The following is a 27,647-nucleotide window of genomic DNA, read 5'->3' as shown; positions in this document are numbered from 1 at the left end:
CAACCTTTCCCTTCACCCTGTGCTTTTTTCTTCTGTGTTCTTTTTGGTTCTTACCTTTCTTCTACCTTTGCTGTAGACCTGCTAATGAGATACTTGGGGATAACCCTTTTAATGTCTGTGGTAGCTCAAGAGTGGACTGACTTTAGTTCAAGGGCTCTAAGTATTACGCATTGATGATCTGATATCTCAGATGCTGCCTCACCTTTTTTGTGTGGTTGTGTCTCCAGTAAATAATTGATTTACCATAGGTTCCAAGTTGATAAGCGTTTCTTTGAAAATTTTAAACCATGTCTTGGTGTTGCTGTTTACTTTTTTCTGAAAGCGTTTTTTGTTTGTTTGTTTGTTTTTAATTTCATAAATGTCAGGTATTGTTCCCACAAAAAGTAAATGTCTTAACAAAAGGATTTAGGATTTAGGAGCTGTCTTTATTGTGTTGTAGTTAATTATAATGCAGTGGTTTAGTTTAAGTTATCTTTGTTTTTGGGGGGAAGTTGAAATTTTAAGTTGAGGATGTCTTCAGTGCTTAGAGATGTGATAACAGCCAAAACTTGCTAATATATTGTTTGTGGTTATGAAAATAGTGATTTTTCCTTTAAAACAACTTAATGATTTTGAAAATTTCTGGGGTGAATTAGGGATGTACTTTCCCTAGAAAAAGTGTCAACTTATTAGCCTAAACTGCTTATGTAGTTTAGCAATAGATTGGGTCCTGATGGTGAATCATAAAATGTTATCAGGTAAGTTAAATATTTGGACACTGTCCAGGGTTTCTAAGTCTTTTGTCTTATCATCTTTTGCAAAAGTTTTTAGTCAAAAATTGAATGGAAGCATTGCTATATGACTATATTAAAAGCTTGAGAGAAGATGTAGGTTTGTTTCATTTTTATTTTTTTGGAGACAGAGTCTCGCTCTGTCACCCAGACTGGAGTGCATTGGCATGATCTCGGCTCACTGCAACCTCCGCCTGCCGGGTTTAAGTGATTCTCCTGCCTCAGCCCCCTGAGTAGCTGGAATTACGGACGTACGCTACCACGCCCGGCTAAGTTTTGCATTTTTAGTAGAGACAGGGTTTCACCATGTTGGCCTGCCTCGGTCTCCCAAAGTGCTGGGATTACCGACATGAGCCACCATGCTGGGCCTGTGGGTTTGTTTCTTTACCAAACTGTTTCTTGTTCTCGGTTTTTTTTATAAGGCAATCTCTAGGAATTAACTTATTCTGTCAAAAATTATAGGTAAGGGCCAGGCGCAGTGGCTCCCAGCACTTGGAGAGGCTGAGGTGCATGGATCACCTGAGGTCAGGGGTTCGAGACCAGCCTGGCCAACATAGTGAAACTCTGTCTCCACTAAAAATATAAAAATTAGCCAGGTGTGGTGGTGCGTGCCTGTAATCCCAGCTACTTGGGAGGCTGAAGCAGGAGAATTGCTTGAACCCAGGAGGCAGAGGTTGCAGTGATCTGAGATCGTGCCACTGCACTCCAGTCTTTGTGAGAGCAAGACTCTGCCTCTAAAAAAAATCCAAAAAACAAAAAGGTAATATTTGCATACATTTCATTCTTACCAACTTTTACATTTGTTTAGAAATTTTTGCTTTGCTTTCTGCAGTGTGTTAATCTTAACAGGAAGAAAATACTTTGTTAATTATGAAAGCACAAGGTATCCTGAAGTCAGTGGGTCAAATTGACTGAATAAGGTTCCTCTGGGAGAGTACTGAGAGGAAGCCAGAAAGATGGGAGCCATATTGTGAATAGCCTTGGTTGACTAAGCCAGGCTAAGGAATTTGAGCATTAGGAGTGTCAGCGGTAGCCCTGAGGTTTTTTGAGCAAGGGAGGTTACTCTGAAATATGTTTTTGGAAAGACCAATCTCATGCTAAGGGTGAACTAAGCGAGTAAAGAAGCTGAGATTGGAGAGATAATTTAGACTATTGGTCTAAATATCAGTGGAAAAATGTTCTTAATATCAAAGTTGAATTTTTATGGAAAGAAAAAGTTTGGGTGTTTTTGTTGGTCTGATTGAACTTATTTAATTGGAAGGAAGTTGTCTCTGTTGACCTAAATATTGTTTTTAGATTTGTCAATTTTTGACCATACTTAATGTGGCATTGTAGTCCTATGGTAGTCCAAATGGGTAAATAATGGATTTTTCATACCAAATATTACTGTTTATATTTAAAAACTACCTCATTTTGTTTTCCTAAACATTTCCATGCATTTTTATATTTACTATACTTTTGCATATATTTGTTTTAACACATGATGGTTTTACTTGGTTTCCTAGTTTTCTGTGAAGATGGAAGTTTTTCTAGGTCATGCCAACTAAACTTGAACAGGTTGTCTTTGGAATTGAGTGTGTTTGGTTACTAACAGTGTCACATAATAGTGGAGAGTATATAAAATAGAATCAAATCTCCTTCAGTTGGACTTCATTGATTTAGAATAATAGTCCCCTGGTAAAGTACCTTTTATTTTTTGGAGAAATGCCTTTTTCCTGTCTTTGCTGAGATTGTTACCCTGTGTACATTACATTATTTTCCTCAGTGAGTTTTATATTCCTGTATTAACTGATTCTCCAACACTTGGCTTTTTTATTTTCATATGGAAACATGATTCAATTTTTTTTTCCCTCTGCTGCCTTTCAGCAGTTAGAATTTACCAGAAAAATCTTACTAGTTAGTTCCTGGATTTGAATTTTGTATTGGGTAACTTTTCACTAGAGAACTCAAGATACATTCTGAGTTAGAAGTAACTTAGTTGTACATAGCCTGAGACTTTCATGGAAACTTATTCTAAAATAAATAAAAGGAAATTTGAAATGGGTTATTAAGATGCCTTTCTCAAGCCTTCTTCAAGTTAATGGATTTCTCAGTGGAGACATCAGAAGTGTGCTTGTGTCTGTGTGTATATGCATGTGAGTGTGTATATCATTTTTCTAGGCTCTGTGATGTCCTAATACTTAAGACTCTAATGAAGCTCAGAGGCTTCCATTAAGTTATTGGTTAACTCTTCAAATAGATTTTGTTAGATGTGATTGGTTAACAAATCTGTATTATAATTTATTTTATGAATGACCATGGGAAGAATCACTTTATCTTCTTGTTTACATTCTTATTTGTACCAGAGGAAGCCCTCTTCTCTATTATATGTGGTAATTTTAAAAGTTTGTAGGTGTGTGTTTTTAAAGACATGTAGGCTGTTTTTGTTTGTTTGTTTGTTTTGAGACGGAGTTTCCCTCTTGTTGCCTAGGCTGGAGTGCAATGGTGCGATCTCAGCTCACCACAACCTCTACCTCCCTGGTTCAAGCAATTCTGGCTTAGCCTCCCGAGTAGCTGGGGTTACAGGTATGCACCACCATGCCCAGCTAATTTTGTATTTTTAGTGGAGATGAGGTTTCTCCATGTTGGCCAGGCTGGTCTCGAACTCCTGACCTCAGGTAATCCACCTGCCTCAGCCTCCAAAGTGCTGGGGTTACAGGTGTGAGCCACCACGCCCAGTTTGGCTGTTAAATAAATTAACAAAAATCATTTATGTGAGATAAAGGTATGGTAAACAATTTTGTGTGGTTTTAATAAATTTGGGGGCTTGTTCACATAATAATCATACTGTAGGTTGAAAGTGTTTTTAAAATTTACCTAAAAGGTGATGTTAACCTGAATTAGCAAAAATACTAAATTACAGAAAATACACAATTTATGGGTACAGAATTTAAAGATTCAATGAAATTTGATCACAAATGCTGTTATAATGAAAATTTCATATAACAAAAGATTGAGGACCAAAAATTTGATGAATTATTTAGTAGAGCAAGTATTAAAAGGCGGTATCTTTTAGGCTGTTCTATAGAACTTGGCATAATAGAATTTGACCAGAGAAGAGTTGAAGATTAATTTTCTTACTTTAAAAGAAAAAAAATAAACGATACTAATATTTTCACCTTATATTAGTTATAGTTCTTTGTTGTAAGGTACTCTGATCTCTTCCTGTGAGACAGTCATACTGAGTGCAGTCAGTACAGCCGTGGGTGGTGGTTGCCAAGCACTGGGTTTGGCAGCATGAATGGTAATAGCCAGAGTTCAGGTGAACCACTTTGTTTTTTTTTAAATCATGCTGTAACTATTCTCAAGTGGCTAATCCCAGGCTTTTCTCTCTGATTTCTCTCTCCATGCCTACAAATGGAACCAGAGAGAAGGACTAGCTTTCAGGTTTAGTGAGAATTAACTCAGATTACCACCACAGGGAAGATGATAGGATTCTATTACATCCCCAAGCCCAGCAGGAGACCCTGTTTTATAGGTTTACCAGAAGTGACTAGGGAGTTCATTCCTGACAGAGTTGTTTGTGTTGTCATTTTGACATGCTAGTATAAAATAAATGCCCAAAATCATTTGAGTTCTCATTATATGAAGTATGATACATACATTCAGAAAATAGGCATAGGGTTAGTTTTCTTGCCACCCTCTCCCTGCCTCCCCACCTTTTTTGAATAACAACATCATTTCAGTGTTCTGATTTGGATCTATGCTCCAAAATTTACTGGAGGGCTAAGGAAAAAAAGTGACAGACTGAAAAAGTAATTCAACAGAATTCTTACGTTCTTATATTTTGAGGCACTATGAATAGATCAAGATAAATATGCTATATAACACATGGTCCCCACTCTCAGATAATTTATAGCCTAGTATGAGACACAAATGTAGACATAAATGCATAATGGAAAGCAAAATACTCAAGTGTGATATCAATATAAAAATTCTAGAGGCATATAGAGGTAGGAAGGGTGAAGAGTAGAGAATTGGTAGTATGAAGGGCAAATTTTTAAAAAAATAAATGAGTCATGTTCTACAAAAATTAAGATTTCCCCCAAATGTGGTAGTTCCTCATTGACTTTATTCTACATATATTATTTTACAATGATAATTATTTTGTCGCAGTCACAGTGCTGGATTATAAGGGTTCAAAGAGAAAGATTACATCCTCCTGCAAATAATTTGTTGTCCAGTGGCTGGGTGTTGTGGTGCATTCCTGTAATCCCAGCACTTAGGGAGGCCAAAGCATGTGGATCAGCTGAGGCCAGGAGCTCGAGACCAGCCCAGCCAACATGGTGAAAACCCGTCTCTACTTAAAAAAAATTTTAAAAAATACAAAAATTAGCTGGGAGTGGTGACACATGTCTGTAATCTCAGCTACTCAGGAGGCTGAGGCACTAGAATCGCTTAATCCTGAGAGGCAGAGGTTGCAGTGAGCCGGGATTGTACCACTGCAGTCCAGCCTGGGTGATAGAGTGAGACCCTGTCTCAAAAAAAAAATAATAATAATTTGCAGTTCAGTTTAGGGTTACAGATGTTAATAAGTAGCTACAATGAAGAAACTACAATAGAAATATATAGAAAGTATGGTGAGAACTCAGAAGTTATTTTTTAATTGATAAATAAGATTGTACTTATTATGTACAGCATGATGTTTTGAAGTATAAATACATTGCAGAATGACCTGATAAACATGCGTTACGTCACATGGTTATCATTTTTGTGGTGAGAACACTTACCCACTTTCTTGACGTTTTTCTTTTTTTTTTTTTTTTTTGAGGCGGAGTCTCGCTCTGTCGTCCAGGCTGGAGTGCAGTGGCCAGATCTCGGCTCACTGCAAGCTCCGCCTCCCGGGTTTACGCCATTCTCCTGCCTCAGCCTCCCGAGTAGCTGGGACTACAGGCGCCCGCCACCGCGCCCAGCTAGTTTTTTGTATTTTTTAGTAGAGACGGGGTTTCACTGTGTTAGCCAGGATGGTCTCGATCTCCTGACCTCGTGATCCGCCCGTCTCGGCCTCCCAAAGTGCTGGGATTACAGGCTTGAGCCACCGCGCCCGGCCTGACGTTTTTCAAGAATACAATGTATTGTGATTAATTATAGTCACCATGTTGTACAATAGATCTCTCAGAAGCTGTTTTTAAATAATGTTTCTCCCTAAAATTGGGTTTTGAAATTTTGTGTTAAACATGAAAGGATGAAGCAGTTTTAGATCCTTGATTTTTAACTGTTTACTACTTTTGGCTGATAAAGACCCCTTGAATCAGATGCTACAAGTTTATGTTTGGTCTTTGAGAGATTGACCTGCTTTTCTTAATGATGTCATTTCATTGGTTATTTTGTTGTACTTTTTATTAAGGCAAAATAGTAATTTGTTTAGCTGATCACCTTTATTTTTATAATTTATTTGAATTCTTTTTGTTGCCATCATTTATTGGGTCTGATCATGTTGTAATAGAAGAACAAGATACTTTTTGAGGATTTTCTCATCTACAAAATGAGACTTGTTATGAGAATCAAATGAGAAAATGTGAAATCCACCTTTATGTATAAACATCTTGTGTTTATTAAACAGAGTTAATTGAACCAAGAATAGGGTGGATTGGTGTTTTATTTAGAAAAAAATTCAGGGCAGCTTTAGACCAGACAGACACACATACTATCTTACTTTGGGAAAGTGTTGGTGGTAGGCCATTTTCAGTAATGAGTCGCTTATGAAATAGATAACTTTTTAAGCATCTGGAACTGTTCATGTGTGTGTGTGTGTGTGTGTGTGTGTATGTGTGTGTGAAACTTAAATCTTGATATTTTATGTTAAATCATGAGAATGACAGATGACTTTGGGACTTTCTAACAGTTTTTTTTCTTTCCTCAAGAGAATAATATAATTGAAATTCTTGCATCGGCTGTCGAGTTATAAGAAATGTTTTGTAAGCTTTCTTATTAACCAGACACACCTTAAGCTTGGTAATTGGACAACGTAACATCTGAAATGTAAGCTTTCTCTGGAACGTTTTGAAAAGTGAACACAAACCAAGACTGCAGCAAAATAAGGATCAGGAAAATTTCTACTATGGAATGTGGAGGGAAATAATATGTGAAAAAGTAAATTCTTTCCATTGGCTTCTAAAGCTTTGCATTTCTCCCTAGCTTGTAGGGCCTTTTACTTTCTTTTGATGGGATCCTTGCTACTACTACCCAGCGGAAGTCTTCAAGCACAAATCTGTGGTGGTATTGTTCTTTCAGCAGTTCAGTGGAAGTTCCAGGCAAGCTCCTACTTCAAGCAAAACAATTTTTCTTTTTTTCTAAACCTTAAGAAGGCTGTTTTAGTTCAATATTTTAAATGATACTGTAACCCAGGGATTGCTATTCTAGTTGAAACTCATAATTTCATTTTGAATGCTGCTCAGGCTGATCTTGAACTCCTTGTCTCAAGTGATCCTCCTGACTTGGTCTCTCCCGAAGCACTGGGATTACAGGTGTGAGCACTGTTAATTCCTCTTTGGAACTGTGACTTTCCTTATCTTCATGAGGTTAATCATGCATTTATGACTGCTTCAAATTCTCTGAGCCTATTATTACCTCCATGCTATCTTAAAGTCTTTTACCTACATTCTTACTTCTGAGTTCTATTCTTTAATTTCCAGCCATCTTTAAAACATTTCCACTTAATTGTATTAGCCGGTTTCCCAAATTTCCCATTTTGTTAGTAGCATTACTAGTCTTCTGAACTTAAAACCCTAGAGTCATCCTGAAAGTTCTTTATCCCTTTTACCAAGTCTGTTGTAAAGTCATATCTTACTGTGCACAGTCTTTTTCATTTGTTAGGCCTTACCCATTTTTACTGTCACCTTTTTCTAGTGAATTTCAACTTGTATGTAAATTATTTCAGTAGCTTTTCAATTGGATCTCCTTTATCTGGGTTTTCCCTCCAATCCATCTCGTACAAGGTGGCCAGATTAGTTTAACTGAAATAACGTTTGTTGTGCTGTCTTTGTGCCAAAGATCACACAGTTTTCCTCCATTACTACTAAAATCACATTCAGGTTTGGGTACTGGAAAGGGCTTGTTTTACCAATCCACTTGATCTCCCACTGCTTTTTCAGACCATCTCCTTCTGTAAGTAGCTACTGTGCAGTCCTCTGCACATACCATGTCTGTGCTTTTCTCTTTATCTTTGTAAATGATCTGGACCATAGTGGTGATTTCACTGCCTCGTAGTCTATCCAGATCTCTTGGGAATTGTTCTGAAAGCTCCCCTGATTTTCCAAGACTGTGTCAGCTTCTTGTTTCTTAACAACAACAAAAGTTTCCTTGTAGATATTTTTCATCTTTTCTCAACTAGGTTGTAAACTCTTTGAAAACAGAGAGTCTACCTATTCTACTTTTGTATTTGTACTTTGCAGTTTTGGGGTAGATATAGTAAACATTGTTTATTAAATAAGAAACTCAATTAGTGTCTTAATACGGTAGAGATGTATATTCCAAGTTGGCTTTAACTTTTGAAATGTTTCTTTCACCTGCTAATTTATTAAATTCAATTGAAATCAGTAGGTTGACATTCACTTTTATTCCATAAATTTGGTCATTTTGATAAATTTATCCTGTATCAGAAAATCGTTGCTTCCTAGATTTAGAAGTTTCTTAAAATGTTTACAATTTGAATGTGATTCCAAGAAACTAGTCAAAATGTGAATCTGTTTCTGGAAACAACCAACCAGTAATTTTCACCTTCTTGTTTGTTTGCCAGATAAAAGCATTTGAAAGTCAACATAGATTTCCTTTTAAGATGTTGGAAGAGTGATCTCTTATTTTAATTCAGATGAGAAAACATTCAGTAATGTGATTATAACTACAATACTTCACGGTTCAAGAAGGACTCTTAGATCTGAAGGTCTGAAGTCAACTGAAAGGCTGTTATGTAAGATAAACCAAAAAGATCTTCACTTTGAATTTGGAGTAGCTGTGTACAAATAAGCTGTATGAAGAGTCTCTACTTTAGGCCGATTGTGGTGGCTCACGCTCATAATCTGAGTGCTTTGAGAGGCTGCAGTGAGAGGCTAGTTCAAAAACAGCCTGGGCAACATATCGAGAACCTGTCTCTACAAAAAAAAAAAAAAAAAAAAAATTAGCCAGATATGGTGGCACATGCCTGTAGTCCTAGTTACTCAGGAGGCTGAGGCAAGAGGATCGATCCCTTGAGCCCAGGAGTTCAAGGTTACAGCGAACTATGATGAACCACTGTACCCCACCCTGGGCGACAGAGCAAGACCTTGTCTCTCTAAAAATAATTTAAAAATTAAAAAGAGTCTCTACGTCAGGCTTGAGGACTCTTTTGTAGGTTTGGTGGTTTGGGATAAAAACAAAAGGGAGTTTCTTGTGTAGAGGTGCCAAAATCGAGGTGATATACAAAGTTGCTTTTGAATATTTTCATTTTCTGTTTTGAATTTGCACTCATGGAAAGCTAACAGCGCTACTTGCCTGCTGTTAATGTGTCCTGAGCCACTATCAGAAACAGAGTCCTAGGCTGGAAAGACTCAAAGAGCAGATGAATAAGGGATTTTATATATATCATAATCAGAGACTACCTGGATGAAAAGTTAGCTGCAAGCAGTATTGTATATTTGCTGTTTTTAAGAGAATGTTCAAGAATTGGTCCATAATAGACTGCTAGTAAAGATGATCTTTCAGTTGTCTTTGGAGAAGTAGGCACCTTCAAAGTACTCTCGAGTATGATTGGAGTGAAAATAATAACTTCATTCTTTATTTCCAGACAAGTTAAACCATCATCAAGAGATAAATATCATGTTTCTTAATTTAATTTTAAGCATTTTTAAATTTTGTTTTCCATCATTTCTTATGTTATATGGAACCTTCTGCTTGGTTTTCTTCTACTCCTCTGCTTAAATAATACTTTGGAGTTTCCCTTTATTTTATTTTATTTTATTTTTTGAGATGGAGTCTTGCTGTGTTGCCTAGGCTGGAGTGCAGTGGTACAGTCTCGGCTCACTGCAGCCTCCACCTCCCCGGCTCAAGCAATTCTCCTGCCTCAGCTTCCTGAGTAGCTGGGATTACAGGCGCATGCCATAACCCCTGGCTAATTTTTGTATTTTTAGTAGAGACAGGGTTTCACCATGTTGGTCAGGCTAGTCTCAAACTCCTGACCTCATGATCCACCCGCCTCGGCCTCCCAAAGTGTCGGGATTACAGGCGTGAGCCACCGTGCCCGGTCTGGAATTTCATTTCTTTTTTGACATTTTGTTGTTATGGGATCCCCTTTAAAAATCTTTGCAGGGTATTGAATATTTTCTATATTTCCCCTGTATTTTTTTAAATTAAAAAAAAGTATCTTTTTAAGAAGTTTTTAAATTCCTTTCTTCAAAATCAGAAGACAAAAAAGACTACCTTGTTGCCCTTTTGTTCTCGTTGACCTATTGAGTACGCAAGTCAGGGGTAAGAAATCCATCTGTTTTTGTGAATCAGAGCACCATTGATTCACACACAAAAATCAGCTAAGAGCTACCTGTAGGTTAAATTAATGAGTTTATTGTATGACATGTGTTATAGTTGGAAAAGAAGGAAAACGATAGGATTAGGAAAGATAAAGTAATTCAGGCTTAGGCTCACTTCAAAGTGTGTGTTTTTTGTTTTTTTTTTTTTGGTTTTTTGCTGTTTTTATCTAAGTTCTTAGTGGTGAAATACCTTCATGACAAGAGACTGTTACTTTTATTTTTGCCAAGTCAGAAGCATAATTTGAAAAATAACAGCTATATTATTCCTAATCTTAAGTGTGATTCTTGGAAACTATTTGTTTCATTGTTCTGAGTCCCTCGCTGCTCCCTTTCTTCCCCAAATACAATTCAGTTTTCTGATCCAGCTTGGTTTTATTTGGAACCAAACAAAACAATGGCAACATTTTTTAAAACCCTATGAAATTTATTATTATTATTATTATTATTTTGAGATGGAGTCTCGCTCTGTCGCCCAGGCTGGAGTGCAATGGCACGACCTTGACTTACTGCAGCCTCTGCCTCCCAGGTTCAAGCGATTCTCCTGCCTCAGCCTCCCGAGTAGCTGGGATTACAGGCGAGCGCCACCACACCTGGCTAACTTTTGTGTTTTTAGTAGAAACGAGGTTTCACCATGTTGACTAGGCTGGTCTTGAACTCCTGACCTCAAGTGATCCGCCCGCCTCAGCCTCCCAAAGTGCTCGGATTACAGGCCTGAGCCACTGTACCCAGCTCTACAAAATATGTTTTATGAATAAAGTCAGAATTTACTAAGAATGAATATATCTGATTTTAAGTTTATAGTAGAGTTTAAAATATAGGACCTGTATTTTCAAGATAAGTTTTCAGGTTGGATTTAGTAACCTGATCATCTCTTCATGATTGTATACCTTTTTCCAAGGGCTATAAACAGGTATACCTTGGACCTTGTCTGAGAAGCATAACGTTCTTGAACCTAAAGGACCCTTCAGACGAGAGCATAGTAAAATGAGTTTAGAATGAGATTCTATTCTATCTTCATAACAGGGCATATATCTTCTAGCAACACATTCTAATATCATTATCAGAAATAGTGTCTTATATCTAAGTATCTTTTTATTCTCTTTGTTGTTCCCTTCTAACTCAAATGGTGGAATAATCAATCTGCTTTCTTATTGGGGTATATATTTTAAAATAAACTGTTTAATGAAGCTTGTCTGAGTTATTTAGATCATTGGGAGGTGGTGTTTTATATCTTCCAAAGATCACACTCATTTTCCTATATTGTACCAGGTGACTAGAAGCTTAAGAGCATCATGGCATCTGTCTGGATGATAGATTTTGGAAGAGTTCAGAAGACAGTCTATTCTTTTTCAGATTGAATTTTCAAGCTTTGATTCTTTCCTTGAAGTTACTTCTACATATTAATCAGTGAGGAACATTTCTTAACAAAGCTTATTATGTAGCATGAAGTAGAAGATTCAACATCTTGCCTGCCTTTCTGTGTGTTCCCACAAGTGTGTGTTTATCTACAGTACTTGGCACAAGCACACAGAGTGTCTTATTATGTATTCTTTAGTTTTATTTAGGAAGTACTGGCATATTTAACTGTAGTAGTGTCTACTGTGTATAGTAAATGAAACTTCTTTGGAGACTGAGTCTTTTAATTATACTCCATACTTTGAAGAGAAGGAGATAATTTTTCATTAAAATTAGAAAGTTAAATGGATATTAAGTTGATGCTGAATTGCAACACCAGATTCTAGAGTCTATGTTACCTCCATTTCCAGTCTAGCAGCTGTTAGTAAAAGACACTTGGAATCCATTTTCCCCCATCCAGATTATTAATATTAAATAAGACCGACAGCAAGGATTTAGTGATTAAAAATACTATGTACTTTGTTCCACTGCCTTTCAACAAGAATCAGCATGTAAAGTTGAAACTTCCTGACCAGAATTTGGAAGACTATGATGTAATTCCCTGGGCCTTGATTCCAGAAGAAGGAGCTCTCTGAATATGGGTTTACTAGTTGGTGGCCAATTCATGAGTCACCAACTATTAGGCCTTTATGTCCAGATATTATCCTAATTTATGGAGTAAGGTCCCTGAGTTCTCCTCTTTCCTTCCACAGGGCAAGCAGGAGGACTTCAAGACGACAGTTCTGGAGGGTATGGAGACGGCCAAGCATCAGGTGAGGGTGGCATTAGATGCTTGCCACTTAGTAGCAAGAGCCGCCAAGTAGGAATTGATGCTTGCAAGTGTTTTTGGCTGTGGTATCCACATTTTAGCCAGAAGCGCAGGTGAAATTTAACCCACAGGGCATAGTAGTGTAGTAGTAGAGAGTGTAGCCAGAACAAAGGCAAGCAAAACCTTTTGAAGTCCTCAGGCCGATCTCAGCCCTCCACTCTTTGTGTTTTCGAGGAGATGGCGGGTACTTTTCTCCCCAGCAGCCTTTATATTAATAGTAAACATGATATAAAACATAGACTTAGGAATCATGGGGCCCTTAAGAGAAATACAGCAGTACACACAGAGAGGAAAAGCCGCAGGCTCAAAAGTCTAAAAACACAAAGGACTGAGAGGCATTCTAGGACTAGTCAGAGGAACTACATGGGCAAGTGACATCTTTTTAAAAATGGTTGTTACATGGTATTGGGTACCTTTTTTCAGTTAACATTACCTAGTTAATCGTTCTTCAGTTTAAACATTTTGTTTCTCCTGTGAAAAATATCTTTTGAAAAGTCTGTTTGAAATACTTTTTCTGTTCAGACCAAACAGTATGAGATTTTTACTTCTAGGAAAAAGTAAAGAATTTATAGGGGCCACCATCTGGAACAGTTAAAATTTATCCCAGCAATCCAAAATAACATATCTGGATTTCATCCTTTGTCTCTTGAAGGATGTTTTTGTTCCAGTTGCTCAAAACTGGTTCATAGATACGTTTTGATAGAATTGGAATAGGCGCTACTTCACTTTTGGAGGTTGTTACTTTTCAGCTGTCTTAAGTCTGCTTTAAAATTATTTGTCTTGCAGTTTGCATATAACAGGTCCTGGAATTACTTGTATTTTACTCTCTCGAATTAAAGATAGTTCATTGTTAATACAGCAATTAGTAGTTAGGGGATCCAGAATGTTAGGAGAAGACTTTTAAAAATGTTGTCCCAAGGATTTCTGGTTGATAATCAGTACATGGTTATCTCAGCAGAATTAAACCCTGTTCAGAGTCTATATCTGTGGCATATAAACCTTCAAGAATGCCTTTCATCAAATGACACACAATTAGATCTTCCATAGAACTGTTGAAGATCAGGGATGGCCTTTAGAGTCTTAATCTTGAAGAAAGAGATTGAGTTTTCTTGTTTTTTGTTTCTATTTTGTGTGTGTGTGTGTGTGTGTGTGTGACTGTTTGCTCTTTTGCATAAGTAAACAATATCATATATTGCTGAAAGTGAAAGCAGACTTTCATATAAAACAGTGGTGCTGCTGATTACTGTTAGTAGAACATGAATTTTGAGTGTTTCCAGGAATGATGGTGACTGTTCTAAACCCTTCAGTATCTCTCTTTGGGTATGTCATGTTCGGAAGTATGCATTTGTGAAATGATCAATCAGGGTTAGAAATGTACTTGTAAGAGATCAACATTCTTCTCTTAATGAAGCCAGATGACCCTCATGGGTATCTTGGTGCCAGGATCATATCTTGACTTCTTAAAATCCACCTCAAGTTGGTATACACATCCTAAATCTTAGAGCTAGAAGAGAACTTGAGGTCATCTTGTCTAACTTCCTGCCTTCAAACAGTATTGTATCTCCCTTATTTATGGATTAGGATCTGAAACCCAAAGAAGTTAAATAGATTGACCAGCAATACACCCGCAGTTCTGGAGAAGGAGAACCCAGGGATCTTGCTTCTTAGTGCAAAGACTATTCCTTACACCCTTAAAATCCTTTAAAATAGTGTTTGCCCTAGAAATTAAAAAATCTGAAGTATAGGAGGTTGTATAATTCTCTTTTCATTTTCTCTCACCTCCCGCTATTCCTTATTCTTTTTATTTTAAAACCATTCTAGGACTTGATATGATGCATCTCTAGTTTTCTCATTTTAAGTAAAATCTTTAATATGTAGATCCCATCAGGCTTTTGTTTTCATGCTAGAAATCTGATTATAGTTATCTACTTGATACAAAAAATCAAAGGCAAGTAACTCTCATGGAGACCTTCTTTTCTTTGTTAATTTTTAATATCTCTATTACCTTATTGCAGTCAAGATGTTACCTATATCTTACCAGAATCAGGAGGAAATGATTTAATGGAATAGAGGACCTGTCATCTCACCTGCCTCTCCCGCTTTTTCTCCTTCTAATTAACGTACTTCAAAAGCTCTAAATTATTCCTTCAAATATTTAACTACATTTACTATGTATTCAGAGAAAGTATAAGCCAGTCAGACCGTTAGAAAGGGCAATTCTTCTTGAGAGTGACTGCATTCTGGATGGTGATGCTGGAATTTCCTGTATAAACGTGGTGAGCAGGAAGGAACTGAACAGAAGGTAAGACTGGTATTTAGGCAACCTTGGAGCTTTATATTAATTTTTGAATGTTTCAAAGACAACGTTTTGGAAACATTCTAAATTTTCAGAATACCAGATTCCATTACTTAATAGAAAACACAAACACTGAAGTACAAAACTATCAGAGCCAAGTGTAAATTACTTGTGAATTATGTGTACTGTTGGTACTTTTAGGATGTTATTAAAATTATTTGTATTCTAAAAGATTTTTCCTCTGAAAGAGATAGGTACTCATGAGTTAGATTATCCAAAGTGGTGTCTATTACTTCATTTTGGTACTATCCTATAAGAAGGATGTTTTAGCTTCTCAACAGTTTAGGTTACAAATTAACATACATTTTTTTTTCTTAAAGAAAAGGTTAGCTTTTTATCTTGCAGGCCTTTCACCCTGGTTTTGATAATGGTCTTCATTCCTTAAAATAAGTATCCCTAAACACTAAAGGGAAGGAAATAATTATTGAGAGTTTTTAGAGACCATTTTTCATTTTTAAAAATGATATCAGAGTATTGAGAATAGCTAGTTTTCTTAGATGCTGTTTAGAAGATAGAGATGGAGAAGAATATTATTCCAAGCATACATTAATGTCACCATGTTTAGTTTCTTTAAATTCCTTTGTTTAAACTTCTGATGTTTGATTTAAAAATACTTTGAAAATATAAATAACATTTCTTAATCATTACATGTTCTCAAAAATTCCCCAAATTAGCCAACTACATTAGAGTGATTTTTGATGAGAACATCTGAGGCCAGGCGCATTGGCTCATTCCTGTAATCCCGGCACTTTGGGAGGCTGAGATGGTGTATTGCTTGAGCTCAAGAGTTTGAGACCAGCCTGGGCAACATGGTGAAACACCATCTTCACAAAATGTAAAAAAAATTAGACATAATGGCTTGCACCTGTAGTCGCAGCTACTTGGGAGGCCAGGGCAGCCCAGCTACTTGAGCTCAGGAGGCAAAGGTTGCAGTGTGAGATTGCGCCCCTGCACTCCAGGAGCCTGGACAACAGAGGGAGACGCTGTCCTTCCCCTCGCCAAAAAAAAAGAACATCTGTAGTGAGGAGCCCAATGTATTATAAAATTTGGTATTGTATCCTACATGATTTTTCTGTCATTGAAAAATATTTTGCAGTAGGAGTTCAATGACTACTTATTAAATGTATAGAAGATAATATAGCTAAGAAAGAAAACTACCATTTTTGGCAGGGAGACGTGGAATTTAATAGAGATCATTTTCATGTTAATAGTATATACTTATGAATTATACCAAGAAGTAGCCTGTTTAGAGATACTTGGTTCAGATACTCAGAATTAATGTAGATAAGTTCCTTATAATGTGAGATATTTTTAGTCTTGGTTTTTTGTTTTGTTTTCAGTTTTTATTTATTTTGATTTGGGAATGGGGGCTAAACTGTATCCACAATAGTAAGCATTTCTTCTTTTCTTGCCTTAATTTCATGCTCCACCTATAATATGGCTTTTACTATTTTTTCTTTTTTTTTTTTTTTGGCCCAAGAATAAATTGTCCTGACAGTCTTTAATTTTAGCTATGGATTAATTAAATGTAAGGATTGTTGATTTGATTTAGTAACGTGAGACACAGTGTTTATGCCCTCATTATCTACAGTAAATGGATAGCTTTTCCTCCTTGTCTCTAAGAACAGTATTTCTTAATATGTGGCCCATAATTAGCATTAGGCATTTTTGCTTGACCACTTGTTAAACATGATTTTTTTCTAGGTAGTGTTTGCCACATGAATGTCTTGTGGAAACAGACTCCTTGATAGCTTAGCTATAATTTTCTAAGTTACATCTTTACCTGCCTTGTTTTTTTAATTCTCCTAATCTTACTAATACTTTAGCATTAGTTTTGCTTCCATTATCAGTGTTTCCAACTTCTGTTTTATGTGCTTTAAAATAATTATATATAGCTGAGCAGGGTGGCTCACTCCTGTAATCCCAGCACTTTGGGAGGCTGAGGTGGGTGGATCACTTGAGGCCAGGAGTTCCAGACTAGCCTAGCCAACATGGGGAAACCCTATCTCTACAAAGAATACAAAAAAAATTAGCCAGGCATGGTTGTGCATTCCTATAGTTCCAGCTACTTGGGAGGCTGAGGCAAGAGAATTGCTTGACCCCAGGAGGCGGAGGTTGCAGTGAGCCGAGATCACGCCATTGCGCTCCAGCCTGGGCGACAGAGTGAGACTCCCTCTCCAAAAAAAAAAAAAAAAAAAAAAAGGTTATATATGGATATCTGGTGCCTATTTTGTTACTTATATATAATTACTTAAATGGTATGGAATTTTGAAACTCTTTAAATTTAGTCTTGATAGTTTTATAAGCTGGTGTGATAAGTGCATCTATAAGGTGATCTTATAAATACATTTGCATTTGTTGTGCTTGTGTTTTTAAGATCACCTTATAAAGGTGTACTTATCCACAAATTTATAAAACTATCAAGACAATACCCAGTTAATTAAGAATTTGAAAATAACATATTTTTGGGGAAGTTGAGGCGGGTAGATCACTTGAGGTCAGGAGTTCGAGTCAAGCCTGGCCAACAATGGTGAAACCCTGTCTCTACTAAAAATACAAAAAATTAGCCAGGCATGGTGGCATGTGCCTGTAATCCCAGCTACTCGGGAGGCTGAGGCAGGAGAATCACTTGAACCCAGGAGGCGGAGGTTGCAGTGAGCTGAGATCTCACCACTACACTCCAGCCTGGGCAATAAGAGCAAAACTTCGTTCAAAAAAAAAAAAAAGAAAAAAAATAACATATTTTACTTGCAGTGTATAGTGTATGTATACACTATATGTATATGTGTTATAGAGTATACATAGTAATATTTGTAGTATATAGTAAAGCATTTCTAATGTTTCTGCCAGAAAAGGTAAATTGCTTGCATTCTTCTGTCTTATTGTTGTCTGCTTAATTTCTCTCACTGCTTGCCAGCGTTGAATTATGATTACTAATGGATGATACTGTTGATGAGATTGTGATTTTCTGCTGTTGATTATTAAAGTCATCTTTCTGTTTCATGCTGTAATCCTAAAAGAAGGCATGTGATTGTGTTTTTCACTCCACAGCTTCTTTTGCTTTCCTGTTAGTGCATTTTCCTTTATTCTGGTTCTTTAGTTTTAAAATTTACTGTACACCTGTCAGTAGTGCTAATTTTAATTAGATCATCTAATATAATGAAGTTATTTTATGGACAAAGAAACTATTTTAAATGCTTTGTCTCATAAGGTAGTTGTTTCACTCAGTAAAGTATAAACTTTGGAATGTTAAGCTCAACCAAGTGGCTAATATCTAAGGAAGTTTCAGCTTTTGAGACAATTGAAAATTTTTTGATAAGGTCAGTCTTTGAGTGAGGCAAAGGAATTTCAGCATCATCACTACCCATTTTGTATTCACTTGAACTTTTCCTAGATGTCCTTTGCTTTCTTCGTTAGGTGTGGAGGGCGCAGCTTTCCAGAGCCGACTTCCTCATGACCGGATGACTTCTCAAGAAGCAGCCTGTTTTCCAGATATTATCAGTGGCCCACAACAGACCCAGAAGGTTTTTCTGTTCATTAGAAACCGCACAGTAAGTTTCCATGTCAGCTTTTTCACCTGGATTATAAAAAGTACGTATGGCTTTGATAGAGAGTATGGGAAAAATAAAAAGGGAAGGAAGAATTCTAAAATTATCTATAATACTATATTACCCAGAGATAACCTTTGTTAATAGTTATTTTTCATTTGGGTATTTTAAAAATGTGTATATAATTTTTGTTTTCATAAAATTGAGATCCTTCTTGGATACATTCTTGTGGATCCCTTTTATACTTCACAACCTCATAAATACACATTAAGAATATTTATTTAGGCCGGGCGTGGAGGCTCTCGCCTGTAATCCCAGCACTTAGGGAGGCCGAGGCATGCAGATCACCTGAGGTCAAGGGTTGGAGACCACCCTGACCAACATGGCGAAACCCTGTCTCTACTAAATACAAAAATTATCTGGGCATGGTGGCGGGCACATGTAGTCCCAGCTACTCGGGAGGCCGAGGCAGGAGAATTGCTTGAATCTAGGAGGCGGAGGTTGCAGTGAGTTGAGATCATGCCACTGCACTCCAGCCTGGGCAACAGAGTGAGACTTTGTCTCAAAACAAACAAACCCTTTAAGCATTAAAAAACATTAAAAAAATAATAATAATCACTTTGTCCTTCCCTCTCAAGATAAGAGAAATCTTTACCCTTTTCTGCTCATCTTGTTCAACCTCTTCCTCTGGTTGAATGATTTAACTTCAGTGTCTGCATAATATTTTGTCTGACAGTTGGGTTATAATATAACTGCTGGACATTTGTTGCCAATTTTGCTTTATTGTAATTAACTCTGGACAGTCTTATGCATTCTTGACTCTACCTATTATTTCCTTATTATAGAATTCTGGAAGGAAAACTAGCTTGTCAGAGAGTTATGAACACTTTTTAAAAGTTTTGTACATATTGCCAGATTTTTTCCCAAAAGGCCGAACCAGTCAACCCCCCATTGCCCTGCCCATTTTTATTAAAACAGTGATAATCTGTGCTCCTATAACTGGCCAAAACCGTCTCTGTTCTTTTTCATTTCTTGGATTACTGAGACTGACTGCTTTTCACATTAGTCATTTGTATTTCTTCTGTAAATTTTTCTTTCGTATCTTTTATTCATCAGGAATTCTTATTTAGCCATAGAGTAAGTAGATGAGGGAAAGATGCTATTCAGAACATATTCATGTTACTCTAGGGTGATACAACACAGAAGAAATTTACCTTGTGATTCAGCTAATTTGAATATGAATATAGCTTAGAGATGTCATTGATATGTCTGCTTTTTAGCCACCACCAGTTTCTTTATTTTGGCTATTAGATTGCAAAACTACTGCTTAATTTCAATTGTTAAATATCATTTAGCTAGAGCAATTGATAGGTTATCCTGGGTTTTTGTAAAACAGAAAAGAACAGTGAAGACGGTGAGTTTTTAAAACAGTGAACAGAAAATTCTTAGTGTGTAGTCTAAGGCTGATTTGTCTTATAATTCAATCAGTTTCTGTGTATAGCATATCAATATTTGCTCTAAGTGGATTTTTTTTAAGACAAAATTGTCATTTTTTTGTTTGTTTGTTTTATCTGAAGAGAGTTTTCACTTTTTACTTAGATTTGAGCAATAGATTTACAGGGATCTCTGTCTTCTCTGATTCACCAGAAGTCCAGATTTGGGGAAGGGTTTCCAAACCATGTTAGATTTGTGGTCTCTGGCTGTGAAACAGAATGTAAATCAACGTCTACTGCAAGAATTTTGTCAGTTCTCTAGTCTTAAACTATAATACTTTAAAACTGAAACTTTAGGATTATTGAACTAGACTGTGACCTAAGCGTTATTTTGTAGGAGGAGGAGAAAGAAGACTTGTGTTGGACGTGAGGAACTTGGGCCCAGTGTGCACCTGAGGAAGTCCATTTACCTTACAGTGGCCACAGAGTAGAGTATCTGTGTAGATTTGGTCGTAATCCCTTAGTATTTGGTTTATTTACATATAGCCAAATTAATTTCTTCTTGGTTGAAAGTTGTCTTATGGAGCAGTCTTTTTAATTTTTAGCTAAGACTTAAATATAGTATTATTTAGTTTGTCTTGCATTTTGCAAGTATATACTCACTTTGAAGAGAATTCATTTTAGAGCCCATTGATTGTACCATAATGTTTTTTATGTCTCATCTGTTTTTTCAGCAGTATTTGAAATAATTTGACTGCTCCTTTCTTCTTAAACACAGTACTTCCTTGGATTCGATAACTTAGTATCTGGTTTTTCTCCTGCCTCCCTGGGTGTTTTCTCTGATTGCTTTATAGGATGATCCTTAACAATTAGCCATTATGTGGACTATTTGGGAGTTCTTTCTCCTCTCGCCCTATTTTTTCCTCTGGGAATCCTTTTCAATGCATTTGACTTCAGTTATTACCCATAAGCAGATGACTCTAGACCTCCTCTCTCTTCTGAGCTCCAGACTCTATATCCATATATTTTATATCTCTTCTTGTTGGCTTGGAGCTGAACTCATTATCTTATTTCTTCTTTAAAGTGATTCCATTCAGTGTCTGGTGTACCAGCTAGCTTAGTTGTACCAAAATGGAGATGTTGTCCTTGACACCTTTCTCCCCGGCCTCAGCATAACCAGCTGATCATTAGATTTTGTGGATTTTATCCACTTAGTATCTCTGGAGTTGTATAACCCGGGTTTAAATGCCAGTTGCTCCCTGCTAGCTGTGTGGACTTGGCAAGTTACTCGGTGGTTTTCTCTTTTAGGCTAAATACCCCAGCTTGTTCAGTAATATACTTATTTCATATGGTTTTGTGTTCATCAGTTTCTTTGTCAGGAGTATAATCTCACTGTTTTAATTCAAGGGAAACCCATGTTTGGGGCCTTAAAGTTAAAAGGATGATTTTATTTATTTTAATTTTTTGAGACAAGCTCTTGCTCTGTTGCCCAGGCTATAGTATAGTGGTATGATCATGGCTCACTGCAGCCTCGATGTCCCGGGCTCAAGTGATCCTTCTGCCTTAGCCACCGAAGTAGCTGGGACTACAGGCATGTGCTACCATACGCAGCCAGTTTTTATATTTTTGGTTGAGATGGGGTCTCACTATATTGCCCAAACTGGTCTCAAACTCCTGGGCTTAAGTGATCCTTCTGCCTCAGCCTCCCAAACTGGTGGGATTATAGGTGTGAGCTACTGCAGCCAGCTAAAAGATGATTTTAAAGATGGTTAAATGACATATGTCTATTTGTATGTAATATAATTTATGTCATTTAAATGCAGCTGCAGTTGTGGTTGGATAATCCAAAGATTCAGCTGACATTTGAGGCTACTCTCCAACAATTAGAAGCACCTTATAACAGTAAGTAGTGTGTTCAATAGGACTAATTTTGTACTGGATTGTGAAAATTGGTGTATTCTTCTAGGAGCCTCATGGTTCCTTGATAATTAATTTTTTCATTCATATTTCCATGTTATTTTACCTTGTGCTGTGCAAAAATAAGTCTTTTGGAAAACCTGTTTTCTATGTTTTTTTTTCATCTTCTGGTCTTTAAATTGTGTTAACACATGAGTTCAAGAGATTGCTAAGTACTCTTCCTAGACCTGTTGTCCAGCTTTGATCCATGGAATACTTTGGCGCTTCATGGCTCACTATCTGGTTTTTTTATTTTTATTTTTTTGAGATGGAGTCTGGCTCTGTGGCCCAGGCTGGAGTGCAGTGGCGTGATCTTGGCTCACTGCAAGCTCCGCCTCCTGGGTTCACGCCTATCTCCTGCCTCAGCCTCCCGAGTAGCTGGGACTACAGGCGCCCACCACCATGCCCGGCTAATTTTTTGTATTTTTTAGTAGAGGCGGGGTTTCACCGTGTTAGCCAGGATGGTCTTGATCTCCTGACCTCATGATCCGCCCACCTCAGCCTCCCAAAGTGCTGGGATTACAGGCATGAGCCACTGCGCCCAGCCTGTCTGGTTTTCTTATTTCTCGCTTGCCACCAACAATGTCATGTGATGTTTTTGCCAAAGTAAATGAGTGTTATAACTACTTTGTGAAGGTTTGGTTTTATTCTCATTCCATTTGTGGTGGAATGAAATTCTTAAAAATTCTAAATTAGACAGACACAATGATGTGCACCTATAATCTCAGCTACTCAGGAGACTGAGGTGGGAGGATTCCTTGAGCCCAGGAGTTTAGTTCAGCCTGGGCAACATAGTGAGATCCCTCTCTCTCAAAAAAATTAAAAATTAAATCAATACAATTCCAAAGTATGTGTTATACATTTTGGTCTACTTCACAGACTAATAGTTCTAAGAATCACATTGATTGATTGACAGGATCTCCCTCTGTTGCCCAGGCTGGAGTGCAGTGGCACATTCACAGCTCACCACAGCCTTGATCTGCCAGGCACCATCATGCATGGCTAATTTTTTGTTTTTTGTAGAGATGGGGTCTCTACAGTGGTTTTTGAGATCTGATCTAGCCCGGGCTAGAGTGTATTGGTACAATCATAGCTCCCTGTAGCCAGGAACTCCTGGGCTCAGGTGATCCTCCTTCCTCAGCCCCCCGAGTAAGTAGGACTGTGGGCATGCACCATCATGCATGGCTTATTTTTTATAAGGGGTCTTGCTGTAGGGTCTTGCTGTGTTGCCCAGGCTGGTCTTGAACTCCTGGCCTCAAGTGATCCTATCACTTCGGTCTCCCAAAGCCACTAGGATTATATGCATGAGCCACCATGCCCAGCCTTAGAATTACTTTTTTAAAGGAGTCACATGACCTGAAGCTTAATGGAAAAGATGTTTGTAAGGACTTCATGATGGAGAAATAGAAGAGTTAGAAGAATATTGTTTAAACTGCTGAAAATAAAGCCATGTTTTTAATCCGCTTATTCTGTAGGTGATACTGTGCTTGTCCACCGAGTTCACAGTTATTTAGAGCGTCATGGTCTTATCAACTTCGGCATCTATAAGAGGATAAAACCCCTACCAAGTAAGGACCTCCTACCTGGCTGATAAATTTTACATTTTTAAGTTACGGTTTCAGGACTGTGTATTATGTCTATGATGTTAGGATTTTATTTTGATTCATAAGACTATATTTAAAAATATTTCCAAGTTTATCTTATAAGTCAAGTTTAATAAATAATAAAAAATAAAGTCTCTGAATAAATGTGCATTTCCCTTAATTTCTAGTTTGATAGCTACTTAGTAAAAGATACTGGATTTCCAACTTAAAAAAAAGAATAAAACAGTAAATTTGTTAAAAATGAGAGGAGTTCATTTTGAGGTTTTTCTCTCATTGACCCATTCTTTATGTTGTCAACAGTTGCTTTTTTTAATGCTTCAATCATTTTTTCAAAAAGAAGTACTAACTTAAGACTACAAGGGTAGAAGTTAAGGGAAATAGCTTATATGCAGAATGTGTCCTAATATAATAATGAAGCAGATTATTAACCAAATTAACTAAGAATCACAGATACTGAAATACATGCCTGTGATAATGAGAAAATAAATCTTAAGATAGTGGATTTGATTTATAAATGTTCGACACTGAATTTGAATTCATAAGTTTCAGCTATTCGTTCATTTGTTTTCAGGTAGTTTTCATATTTTGAAAATAACTCTGAATGTTTTACTTTGTAAGATATTATAATATGTTAAGAACCTAGAGGTTTTCATGAAATAAGACTGTAAGTACAAACTTTTATGCCTACAACAAAATACTCTTTTTTTTCATTTTTTGCTTTTAGCTAAAAAGACAGGAAAGGTAATTATTATAGGCTCTGGGGTCTCAGGCTTGGCAGCAGCTCGACAGTTACAAAGTTTTGGAATGGATGTCACACTTTTGGAAGCCAGGGTAAGAATTGCCTTTTGAGTTTAGAGGCTTGACCTATTGGAAACATGGTAAGCAAATTATCTGTTGCAAATTAAGGAATTATACAACTTGAACTAAGTCAAATTGATTTGTAAAATAGAGTGTTTTGGATAGTGTTATTTATATTTTAAAGACGCATTTTTTCATATGAATGCTTTGAAAAGTGCTCTGTGAGGAGGGTTTTAGAATATTTCTTTTCCTGACTGACATTTTCAGATCATTGTTTCTTGTAGTTAGCTCTTAAATTTGGGGCCTTCATGGACATATCTTTTGTTAGGAGGCAGTTATTTTTGGTGGTGGAACAGAGTGAATTCCCTATTTCTGATAAAGAAAGAAAGCTGCCTCTCAGGCAGGAACCATCTTTTAGAAGCCAAGATACTGTTTTTTTTCCTGTTAGTCCTAGAGAGAGAAATGGAAACAGGAGGAGCAATAAGGGATAATGACACACAGTAGGAAAAAGAGCATATATTGGGATGCTACTGTTCAAGCTATTTTCATGAATAATTTTTGAAATCTAATTATCTTCTAATGGCTTTAAACTGCTGATTTTTTAAGAGAGTATGGGGAAATTGAAATTAAATATTTTCGTGATACACTGTTATTAAAAATTTTATATATTCAGAAAACATTTTTGTGCACTTTGTACATTTTGTATTGAAAAATACAATAAGGAATAATAGGACCATTATGATTCCTACCCATGAGGAGTTTATAATCTAGTGCATAGGTTTTTGTTTTGTTTTGCATTTTTGTTTGTTTGTTTGGAGTTCCAGAGTACTCTTACATTATTTATAATCATTAAATTATCGCTAGAACTCAGCCATACTTGAAAATCCCTGGTCAGCAGTGATAAACCTGGGCCTATCTAGGGATGAAAGGTAATGTGAACAGGCTGTGTTCAGTACGGACTCTCTGCCCCTGGGCATAGGGCTGCACTGGAGAACCATTTGTCAGAAAAATTACCCTTCAGATTTTTCCCAGCTGACTTTGGGGATCAGGGTGTAAGAGTCAGATTACAGTGGTAGAAAGTTGGTATTTAAATAGTGTTGGGATTTGTGAACAAGTATTTTCTATGTGGGTAGCCTCGTTCATCCTGTACTTTAAAAGGTATTATAGACAGCCGGGTAGAGAGGTACCTGTGACTAAATATATCTTCCAACTGTCAAGTTGTTTTATATCACATCATTTAATTCTGTGTCATTTAGTTATATGACATTTAATTATATGTCATTTGTTGCCTGCTTCTCCTTCAAATAGTCTTCAAGTTAAACTTCATTTGTTCTTTGTGCCCATAGCACTGTTGATTGCATTCCATGTAAACTCTACATCTTTATTTTTAAATTATAGAAGACAGAGCCATGGTATATTACTATGGCAGGTTTGTGGTTAAAACACAATTGATGATTTTGGCTATTTAATTTCTGAAACAGGATCGTGTGGGTGGACGAGTTGCCACATTTCGCAAAGGAAACTATGTAGCTGATCTTGGAGCCATGGTGGTAACAGGTCTTGGTAAGTAGCTATTGGTTTGTCCTATAGTACATGGTCTGAGACTCATAAAATAAAAAAAAATTTAAAGCCAGAGATGCAATTTTAAAATGTATTGATTTAGAATAGTTATCTTCTGTTAGTGAGAGGTATGGCAGTATGTGGAAAATGTAAATTGTACATATCTTTTGACCTAGAGTACCTTTTTCTAGTTCTGGGAAATTATCCTATGAAGATAAGTAGATAATGTGTTTGAAGCTTTTTTTTTTTTTTTGTGAGACAGTCTCGCTCTGTCACCCAGTCTGGAGTGCAGTGGCGTGAACTCCACTCACTGCAGTCCCCTCCTGGGTTCAAGCAATTCCCCTGCCTCAGCCTCCCGAGTAGCTAAGACTACAGGCACATACCACCATGTCCACCATGCCCAGCTAATGTTTTGTATTTTAGTAGAGGCGAGGTTTCACCATGTTGGCCAGGATGGTCTTGATCTCCTGGTCTCATGATTAGCATGGCATTGTTTTTGTTTGTTTTGAGACATGGTCTCGCTCTTTTGCCCAGGCTGGATTGCAGTGGCATGATCTCAGCTCACTGCAACTTTGCCTTCCATGCTCAAGGGATCCTCTCACCTCAGCCTCCCTAATAGCTTGGAGTACAGGCATATGCCACCATGCTTGATTAATTTTTAATTCTTTGTAGAGATGAGGTCTCACTATATTGCCAGGCTGATCTGAATTCCTGGGCTCAAGCGATCCTCTCAAAGTGCTGGGATTACAGCACTGGTCTCGAACTCCTGACCTCAGGTGATCCACCCACCCCACGGCCTCCCAAAGTGCTAGGATTACTACCATAATCCTATGTGGGCATTAGCCAGCTTGCCCATCCCTGGCATTGTTTTTCATAGCAGAATATTAGAAACCACAGATTAGAATATTATACCATGAGCAATATACAGCCACTGAAAATCATGTAGCTCTGTATTAGTGTAAAACAATGTCCACAATATATTGCTAAGTTGAAAAGAGATTATAAAACAGTACTTATTATGATCCTTTTGTGTGTGTCTGTAATTTTATACACTTAAAATCTAGAAGGATCTGTAATAAAATGTTAATTAGTGGGATTATAGGTAATTTTTTTGCACTCTTCATGTTTATCTTACATGTTTTTACTTGGAGTGCTTTTTTGAGAAATAATTTACATACTATAAGCTTTTGAGCAGTTTTTGAGTAAAAATATTTTTTACTGTGAGATTTTTGTTCTCTCTTCGTAGGTCTATTGAATTTAATTGCTTGAGTTTTTTCTAGGAGGGAATCCTATGGCTGTGGTCAGCAAACAAGTAAATATGGAACTGGCCAAGATCAAGCAAAAATGCCCACTTTATGAAGCCAACGGACAAGCTGTAAGTCAAGGACAAACAGAACTTTCAACATTTCTTTGGTTCAGTTGAAAACAATTTTAGGAGAATGGTATGGATGAGCATATACATATATACACATACAGAGGTGTATATATATAAACTGAGGGTAGAGATGATGTGACGTTATTCTGATTGTTTCTTAACTCTGAGCTATGTAAGAAGGGATTATTGTATGTATACACATTTACCTGTCTGTTTAACATTTATCTTTAGATATTTAATGAAGGCTAGCTAGACAGTTAATCTTTTTATTTGGCTGTGGCCCCTTACTCCAAGGGACTTGTGGAATTGAAACCTGATTCTTCGTTTTTTTTGTATTGTGCCTTCCATCATGTGCTTTAGCTCCATGTGTTCTTTATGACTTCAGTTTTGTGTTTATAGGCTAATATTTTTGATGGGCTAATAGCCAAATGGTGGTACTTACCCACATGCTTAGATAGGCTAAAGTATATTTGTTGACCAGAGG

At 36.9% G+C, this 27,647-nt stretch overlaps 1 protein-coding gene across 2 annotated transcripts in view; it reads left to right on the top strand.

The window, feature by feature from the left end:
- Positions 1-27,647, top strand: part of KDM1A (lysine demethylase 1A) — a 65,452-nt gene that overhangs the window by 13,547 nt on the left and 24,258 nt on the right. The window contains exons 3-9 of one of the 2 annotated variants that reach the window (XM_007980095.3): positions 12,418-12,477; positions 18,307-18,440; positions 21,694-21,772; positions 23,302-23,394; positions 24,155-24,261; positions 25,710-25,791; positions 27,069-27,163. In XM_007980095.3, coding sequence (XP_007978286.1) covers positions 12,418-12,477; positions 18,307-18,440; positions 21,694-21,772; positions 23,302-23,394; positions 24,155-24,261; positions 25,710-25,791; positions 27,069-27,163 — 650 coding nt within the window. The remainder of the gene's footprint in view (positions 1-12,417; positions 12,478-18,306; positions 18,441-21,693; positions 21,773-23,301; positions 23,395-24,154; positions 24,262-25,709; positions 25,792-27,068; positions 27,164-27,647) is intronic. The other variant, XM_007980097.3, reaches the window with a different exon arrangement.

This window comes from Chlorocebus sabaeus, chromosome 20 (genome assembly GCF_047675955.1).
Source record: "Chlorocebus sabaeus isolate Y175 chromosome 20, mChlSab1.0.hap1, whole genome shotgun sequence".
In the NCBI taxonomy this organism is placed as follows: domain Eukaryota; kingdom Metazoa; phylum Chordata; class Mammalia; order Primates; family Cercopithecidae; genus Chlorocebus; species Chlorocebus sabaeus.
The sequence above is the reverse complement of the archived record's forward strand: the minus strand, read 5'-3'. Positions and strand labels throughout refer to the sequence as shown.